Below are 8,728 nucleotides of genomic sequence, written 5' to 3' on the forward strand. Positions count from 1 at the left end.
ACCCTTTGGCTGGGAGCAGCAGCTGATCAGGGCTCCCAACATGAGGGTTGCATTAGAGTCAGGGGCTCTGATCCCCTGACCCCTTTAACCGAACATCTGCCACAGGCCTAAATGACTTACTGGGGAGGGGGGGATTTAAGGGAATTGAGGTAAAGCAGCAGCAGCAAGAGCTGAGCAGGCCACATGAGGCTTTCGGAAAGCACAAGTCCTATTAAAATCACCAGGTAAAGAAAAGAAGGGAGTGGGAGCCGGGAAGAACGACTGATGCAATTCCTTTGGGCAGCATGTTCTTCTGAGCACTCGATACCTACCGCTTGCACTGCACAGCAGAGTGAGAGCTGGATGGAAGGGGAGGAATGTAGCCATGGGGGCACTCCCTACGTGCAAGGAAGACATCCTATTCGTTTTTCATTGTATTCCCAGAAAATGGTCATTTTTGCATCAACCCCAGTCCCCAACCTACAAGAATCCAGGTTTTGCAGGCTTCTTCCACTGCCAGTTAACAAATGGCATTTCCTTTCAAGCGATCTGGATTTTTTATGCTGTTGGGTTTGTAAAGTCCAGGCTGTTTCAAAATTGTGCAACCAGGCCAAATCTAGGTTAATATAATACAGTCTCTTTAACACTGATTAAAGCAATCGGAGAACTGCCCTACTACCCTTCTGACCAATGACCACATCAGTCCTATTACATAATAAACACCACCGCATCTACGGCAGATCACTGTTCTGCTGCCTACGTGTCATTTTTAACTGCAACAAGACCGTTAAGTGGCTATGGACAAAGAGACAGTGCAAGTAAGAGAGGCAGAGGGAAAAATGGATGGTAGCAATAACTTACCGTGAGTAAAATATTTAAAATCCACTACAAATTTCACATATTCGTACGTGAGGGGCTCATTTGGATCTAAGCTGCCTCTTGCTAAATGGCAGCAGAACTCTATTTGTTTTTCAGCTGAAACAAAATGGAGAGGAACATCACTGAAAGCCCTTCAGTTTGCATTTTGACATGCTCTGCCTATCTAACCTATCTTCAGAGACATATTGGAGCACATTCTGCTGGGATGTGCCACCTATCCAAAAGGAGTATCAGTAGCAACAAAGGGAAACAACCTGTTTGTTCGCCTGGCTCTGGAAAAAAATAGTTCTGCCTTATCCCTGGTCACCTCTTCTTTGCTGTAGCTGGGCTGCAAACTGGCTGCCCTGAAGTCACTTCGCATCTTGCCATTGACTTCAGGGGGCCAACATTTCATACAAAGCCTTTAAATGACATGCTCTGTTTTTGCCAGTGCCCAGCAAGGTCAATCCACTCATGCCCACTACTGTCAAGGGGATCCTCTTCAGCACAGCAGGCTTTGGATCTAGCTTTACCTCCTGTTAGCAGGCACCAAGGCTGTTCATTACATGAACTTGGGCAAAAGTGAAATCCCTCCTGCACAGAAGACAAGCACAAAGCCTGAGCCCCACTGAAGTCTCATAGTGACAGCCTAAATAGTATGCAAGTGCTAACTAAAGCGCAGGTGGGTGCTCTGCACATGGAGGAATAAGAACAGGGGACACATACTCTTCCTTGCTGTGGTCCTCACACTAGCTAGAAGGGCCAGGTCTGCACAAAAGGCTCTTACTGTCCCATTTCTGCTTCCTGAAACCCTCTTACATGGCCTGGTGGACGGAAAATCCTCCCAAAGCCATCTTTACCCTCTTTTACCCCTCCCACCTCCACCCCAAGAAAGTAACCCAATAAAAGACAATCATGCAAATTAAAGGGTCTTCATCAGATGAGCAGCCTGGTGATGGGTGGCATTTTGTACATTAAGTATTTGAAACACATGAAGCAGGCAGGTGAGGGTGCTGCCCACCTGAAAAGCATCGGTCTCCACTGGCCTATTTAGCCTCTTTCCCCAAAACTGAAAAGAGAGGAACTTACCGTGGAGAAAGTCAGTTGCTACGGGATCCGTCATGAGCACGTGAGATGAAAGGAGCTTGTACACCTCGCTCTGTTCTCGCTCAGGCAGAAAGTTTAATATATTTTGGTCCACCAAATCTGACTGATACAAAAGAATGCTTTGTCATGTTCAACAGCAAACCTTCACAAGGGGCACGCGCGCACAACAGCCGGCAGATGCTGCCGCTCTCACGGGACTGCTTAAGACTGGGAGAAGCGCGACTCTTGGTCCCCTCGGGCTGCTACATATTGCCCCGTACTTCAGAGGGATTATAACATTGCAATCCATCCTTCCATGATCAGAAACATGAATCCAGTGTTTTATCCCATGCAGAATCATCTTTCCCTCTGCACCTTGGGCACCAAAGGATGCCAGGGTCAAGTAGTGAAACAAGCAGAGTTTCTCCCAGGGCAAACCCTGCAGAAGAGCAGAGGTGCAGCATACGGGGGAAGCGGGATGTGGGTTCTGGGCAGGGGAGGGGGAATCTAAGGGGATCCAAAAACAGGGGCAATGGGCTCAGGATCCAGGAGCAAGGGCTCCATGATCCAAAAACAGCGTTGGGGGAGCATGTGAGGAAGGGTGTACCCACGCTGGGTCCTGGCCGAGCTGTTGCAGCTGGAGATTATCTCAGAGCTCCTGCCATGGGAAGGCTGCCAGAGCCCCACTGGGGTGTGGGTGACTCCAGCACCCCTCTGAATTTGGCACCAAAGGTGGGTGCCCCTCTCACCCACCTCTAGTTACACTGTGTTTTTTACAAGCCAAAGCTGCTGTGCCTGTGAGTCCTGCTCTGTGAATGTTGGGGGTGCCACTTGAAACACCAAGACACATTTTCACTCCTGGATTTTCTGCATGTTGGAAAGCCCAGGTGTATGTGTGTACAGGATTGTACCCTGACATCCACATGCCTATGGAGCAGTACGTGGTGGGCCAAACACACAGACATGAGGTAGCCATGTCTCAAACACTGCCCATGTCTGCTATAAAAAAAAATGAGCCATGACTCGAGCTGGTTGCTTTGTCCTTGTCCCTGGCAGTTGTAAGCCACTGGTCGGGGTGTGTTATAGGTTCCCTTTGTCCAATTTGCAGAGAAGCTACAGCCACTCAGTTATACAGCCTTGGCTTTTTAACTCTCGAGCAGCAAATCAAACTTTTTTTGCTCTGGGAGTCAACTGAGTTCCCGCTGTATCAGACAAGGGGGCAGAAGCCCCACAGGAATAAACCCACATTGTCCTTGCGTTGCTTTTTTAAACACGAGGTACCAAAGGCAAATATTGTGTGTGTAACAACCTGGATAATTTAGGGGAAGCAGGAAAGACTTAAACAAACAAATACTTTGAACTTACCGGTACATGTCCAAGAAGGGAAGAGACACTATCAGATACATAAATAATAATCCCATCAGTGGTAAGTGCAATGAGGAATCCATCTAAAGCCTAATGATAAAAGGCAGATTAAAAAATAAGACAGAAAAATGCACTCTTTGTAGTGACTTCAAATACAGTAAATAGGTTAATTTTTTTAAAGGCGATGCCTTTAACAGTCTAAAGCCAACACAATTCAATTATGAATCAATATGGAAAAAAAGAAAAGTAATTACTATACATGGCAGATAATCCAGACTTCTGATCTTCTCCTCATCTTCTCATTAACATTAATTTATCATGTATTTTGTGTCTAGTGGGTGTTTATTTAACATGAAGAAAGATGCAGGATGTTCAACGCTCATCCAAACCTGTTGACTTCAGGGACTCCCATTACACCAAGCAGGTTGGACCACAGTTAACTGACTTATGCATGCAGAGATGCCATATCACGGGAGCACAGCAGGAAAGGAGATAGCTGGGTAGCTAGTTAGCTAGAAAGATAATGTAGTTTTTGGCCTATAGTACTGTACTTTTATGGCTAAACTGGAAGAGATTTAAAATAATTATTTGCTTAAAACTCCAACTGATTTGTTAGGTTGCAGAAATAACTGGGTTTTCCTACTCATCTCACAACAGCTTTTCTTTGTCCTCCAGCTATGATTCTTGTCTTAGATGTAAAAATAACACAGGCTGGGTGAGCAGGGGCTGCGTGTGTGTCTAAGAAAAGGGGACAGGAGCCCTGGCACAAGGTTAGTTCTCTGTCCCTTCCTTCTGAGCGAACACATTTCCTTTCCATATCGCCAGCTCACTTTCCTGTTCTTCTTGGGCAGCTGCTAAGGTCAGGAGTTTTCTGTCTGGTCAGCACAGTAAACAGCCGCCTCTCCTACAGCCCGTGCTAAGGATGGTCTCCAGTCAAGTCCATGGGGAGCAGAGACGAATGGCAGATGGCGTGCCAGGGCCGCAAAGAACAGCAGTTCTTACTTACAAACTCTTCTTCCACTGCCATCTCTTAGGCTGGAACCGGTTTGGAGTCAATTAGAATGAACTAACTTGTTTGGTAGGAGAAATTCCCAGAAAGAGTGAGCAGCCTTTTCCAAGGGGGTGAGTCATGACATCCTGATGAAAAGGAGTAACTAAGACACTGCACTGCCTCCCAGCTCGGCCCAGCATACACCCTTATTTTTGGTGTGGCTAGGAGCAGGGGCGGGCTGCGAAGGAGGAGAGAATTCATTGCAACAACAGCAGGGACCAGGAAATCAGGAGCACCACTGTTAAAGGTTTGCATAAAGGTAAGTGAGCTCTTCAGGAAAACAGGCCGGATGTTGCTCTTCCCCCCTTCTCCTCTACGTGTCACAGCACTGGTTCAGACCTCTGTCTGTCCACCAAACAGGTAGTGAGTACCGTGACCGAGAGCGGGTCTCCTTGCCAGTCCACCTTCCTCCTCATATTTTTGCATCTGTAATGTCATCTTACCTCTAACATCAACTGGGTGAACTCCTCATTGCTAAGAAACGAAGGCTTCCAGTCCTGTCTGATCTCACAGGCCTCTGTCTGTGCCGTGATGTCTTAGAGAGAATAACAGAGAAACAGCTTCAGTTGAAGAGATTTTTAATTTTTGAGGAAACACTAGCATGTCTAAGCAAGGCTAGGGTGGAATGATTTTGAATGTACTCTTCACAGCCAGCTTGAATGCCTTAGGTGTCTTCAGCCCCATCATAGTACAAAGGTAACAGGAGATCAAAAGGTGACATCCGTGAAGGAGGAGAAAAATCAGATACCTGGAGAAACCACTAAAACCTGACAGCCGCGGTGCAATTCAGCTAAGATAGTGTAAATTCGGAGTAATCCCACCAAAGCCAGTGGGGTTACTCCAAATTCACACTGGCATTGCTGACAGCCAAGTAGGGCCTCAGCTGACGCCAGAGGAAGAGCCCATGGGATTTTACCCAGCTCGTGGTGCTATGCGCAACTGCTCACTGGCACATGCTGCAGCGCTGGGGCATCTGCACCCTAGCAGCGCCAGACCCCAGCTGCACCTTGCTCCGTGACTTCCAAACAGCAGAGCACTAACCTGCATGGGAAGGGCATGGGATTCATGGCCCTCTGTTTATTCACCGAATAGCTGCAGCACACAGCGTGCAACAGCCACACAGACTTTCTCACCCCCATTGCCCTGCCAGTCTAACTCTGGGAGGGAGACAAGCTCTCATTGCCAGACAAAGTTATCACTGATGGATTGATGCTCCCCATGTGCTTGCTGATAGGCACAGAGTAAGGAATGGATAAACACTGCCTCAGAGCGCTCAGACGCACCTTCCCTGGAGGTCATGTCTGGGCAGTCACCCCATCACTGGGGTGTCCTGTACTCAGGGGACTCAAACCCTCCCTCCTATCAGGAATGAATGGCTGCTACCCTGCACAATGACCCCGTGCCCCGTGCAGGGCTCACTAAGCGCTCTCTGGTACCTTTCTGTTTCTGCAAGAAGTCGATGGTCCGCTGCAGTATTGTGGACTTGTCCATCTTGAGAGGGTGGCCGTGGCCCTGCAGCATCGTGCAGAGCTCTTTAATGAGGACATTGAACTGGTCTCTCCTTTTCTTTTCAGATTTGTTGCGTGACGCCCTGGTTGACCAAGACACAAACAGCGTTAAGGAAAACAGGGGTGGTGGGGCTCAATCCTGTATGGGGCTGAGCGGCCCTGATTCAGCAGAGCACGTGAGTAACTTGAATCGTGCTTAAGCACAATAAGTTTTGGACTCCGGCAGGACCACTCGTGTGCGTACACTTAAGCATGTCCTTAAGTGCCTTGAGCCCAAGTACTCAGCACCTTCCAGCAGGACTGAGCTCACAAAGAACAAGGGACAGAGGTCAGAAAAAACAGTTTGTATTCACTTGTGTGAAGACATAGAGGCCTGTGTTTAGGCAGGGTTTCTCTTCCTTTATTTTAATATAGGTGGAAACTCAGTGAATCATAAATCATGCCAAGGATCTCAACCTGGCCCCTGAGGCTGCAGCTACATAATGCTGCCTGCTCCGATGCTTTCTTCAGGTCTTTTTTCCATGACTGGTTTCTCACATTTTGTACACACACATTTGGGGGGCAAAAGTAGAGAAATGTGTACATGCAGATGCAGCTTGCACATGGTTTTGGGGAGAGAAGGCTTGGAGGCGAAAAATCTGCATACAAACACATGAAGGTACACAACAGCACTTGGCTTTGAAAATACCACTGCAGGGTGCAGTGATGTGCTGTGACAATGGAAATGGGGGAGCCAAGCTCACAGCAGACCAGCAAACCTGCATTAACAATGGCTGAGAATGGGTCATTTAAATTCCCCCTCCCCACTCTGCTAAAGACAAAATCCATCCCCAGAAGGGACCTGCGTGAAACCAATGTAATCCCAAGTGAGGAGCTGCCTTTTCACAGCAAATGGGCATTTGATGTTCAATGATCCTCAGGACAGGATAATGTAACCTTGCAACTACTGAGACCTGACCAGCTCTTCTTGGAAAAGGTGGAGCACTTGTCCTGAAAGTACTACTCCCTACAAAGCTTGGGGAGTGTCGCTTGTGCCATCCACGCTGGCAAAATGAGATCCCAAGGAGTAGCTCAAATTACTGCACAAGCATCAGCCAGCCCAGCAAATCTTATTACATGTGCGTGTACAAGCTCACATTAGTGCCAACACCTCCCAGTGCTGCGTAGTTCCCTCCATACCTCTTTGCCCTGTCCTTCTCATCTTCGTCCATCAGCTCGCTTGCACAACACAGGGTTCTGGAGAGAAAAAGAAAGCCACGTTTTACCTCCTCCACAAACTAGGAACATTTACTGCTTTGACAGCAGTTGCTGCATTAACCAAGTCACACTATCTAGGATGTTCATTCAGTTCCTCATTGCCCTTTCCCCACCGTTCGCAGTGCATTTCTTGTCCTATCCTGTCTACGCTATTTAAAAGCGTGTTTAGAAGTGGTGCTTTGATGTAACACTGCTCAAAGAGGGAGGGATGCTTCTGTGATGGGGGGCAGGCCTGCGTCTAGTTGTGATCCTGGTAAATCCACCATGGAAAGCTGCAGTGCAAAAGGCTGAAAGCACTGCAGTGCCTGAGCAGGAGCAGAGGTGGGGAGCGCCATTGGGAACAAACAGATTAGGATCAAGGTATCTGGGAAGATATGCTGATATACTGGTTCGTGCAAAGGCTGGTGACTGGGGCTCCAATGGGATGCCCCTTGCTCATACAAGGCCGCTCCTCAATTGGCATTAAGCTCAGCAAGAAGAGGACAACTGAGCCTGGCCTCCCTGCACTGAATGCATCTGGGCTGCAGCCGGTATTTTATTTCAACCACTTACACAGCACAGGTGAGGAGAGCAGGGAAAGGATAGCAGGTCCCCATGAAGAGCCTCAGCTCCCGAGCCTTGTGACGTGAAAAAAACCTGAACACAGCCAAGGGTAATTTCTGAACTGGTCATTTGCTTTCTGCCACTCAGCTGGGCCAGCGCAAATTGATGGGTAGTCACGTTCCAGATTTGACAGATGGGCAGAGGCAGACAGCAACCCAGCCACAACCGTTCCCAACCCCGTCTTGCCCAGAGACGCCCCGGCCCAGGGACAGCCCTCCTAAGAGTGCTCCCAAAGCGGTCCCAAATGACTGGAGCATACTTCTGTCATTCACGTTAGCAGCCAAGCGGCAGCCCCAGAGCTAATGAGCACTTTCCCTGGCAAACCCCGGGCACCACACCCAGTGCCCAAGGAACATTCCTTGATTCAACAGATGCAAATATTTTTCCCTGCTGCGAGGCAACTCCAACCCCAAACAACTTAATAGCTGTAACAGTTGCACAAAACAGACCCTGAACAGAGAAACCCACAAGTGGCTTGTCCAAAGAAACCGCTTACAGCAAAAGCACACCAGGAGCTTTCTAGCTTCCCTCTTCTGGACCAAGACTGTCCTTTGGTGCAGGGAACCTGGGCAGACGGCAATGAATAAAGGGCTTGCTTTCTGCCCCAAAGGTGCGCATGCTGCAGAGCGAGGGAGTGGCGCCCGATTAGATAATGTACCTGAGTCACTGGGGGCAAATAACCGGATCAGAGATTGCCTGGTCTACTCCTTGGGTTCGTCGGTCCAGACTCACTAGGTGAGCTTAGCGCTTATCACTGGCCAGCTAGAGATGGGGCAAAAGGATTCGTGAAAGGGAAAGCAGGCTCAGCTGGAATAACCTGCAGTCAGGAGGCAAACTAGCAAGTGGAAATTTGGAAAACTCCATTACCACGAATGAAGAGTCGGTGCTATTGTCACTTGTCAAAACCCTGCAAAGTTTCACAGGACAGGACTAAACATTGTGGGCACTGATCTAGGCTGGTTTACATGGCATGAGTCTCATAGTTTCATAGTTGTAGGGTTGGAAGGGACCTGAGCAGATC

General features: G+C 48.5%; 1 protein-coding gene and 1 long non-coding RNA gene across 2 annotated transcripts in view; one reads left to right on the forward strand and one right to left on the reverse strand.

Annotated features, from left to right (window-relative positions):
• LOC109300802 (neuronal PAS domain-containing protein 2-like) overlaps positions 1 to 8,728 on the reverse strand; it is a 93,119-nt gene that overhangs the window by 35,282 nt on the left and 49,109 nt on the right. The window contains exons 2-7 of the mRNA XM_019521633.1: positions 7,027 to 7,083; positions 5,776 to 5,930; positions 4,783 to 4,874; positions 3,289 to 3,378; positions 1,927 to 2,047; positions 841 to 954 (exon numbers count right to left, since the gene is read on the reverse strand). Of these exons, the coding sequence (XP_019377178.1) occupies positions 841 to 954; positions 1,927 to 2,047; positions 3,289 to 3,378; positions 4,783 to 4,874; positions 5,776 to 5,930; positions 7,027 to 7,058 (604 nt within the window). The 5' untranslated portion in view covers positions 7,059 to 7,083. The remainder of the gene's footprint in view (positions 1 to 840; positions 955 to 1,926; positions 2,048 to 3,288; positions 3,379 to 4,782; positions 4,875 to 5,775; positions 5,931 to 7,026; positions 7,084 to 8,728) is intronic.
• LOC109300803 overlaps positions 673 to 8,728 on the forward strand; it is a 28,182-nt gene continuing 20,126 nt past the window's right edge. The window contains exons 1-2 of the long non-coding RNA XR_002098334.1: positions 673 to 841; positions 3,624 to 3,712. This is a non-coding gene — a long non-coding RNA (uncharacterized LOC109300803). The remainder of the gene's footprint in view (positions 842 to 3,623; positions 3,713 to 8,728) is intronic.

Source organism: Gavialis gangeticus, unplaced genomic scaffold, assembly GCF_001723915.1.
Source record: "Gavialis gangeticus isolate Ggan-Ray unplaced genomic scaffold, GavGan_comp1, whole genome shotgun sequence".
NCBI lineage: Eukaryota > Metazoa > Chordata > Crocodylia > Gavialidae > Gavialis > Gavialis gangeticus.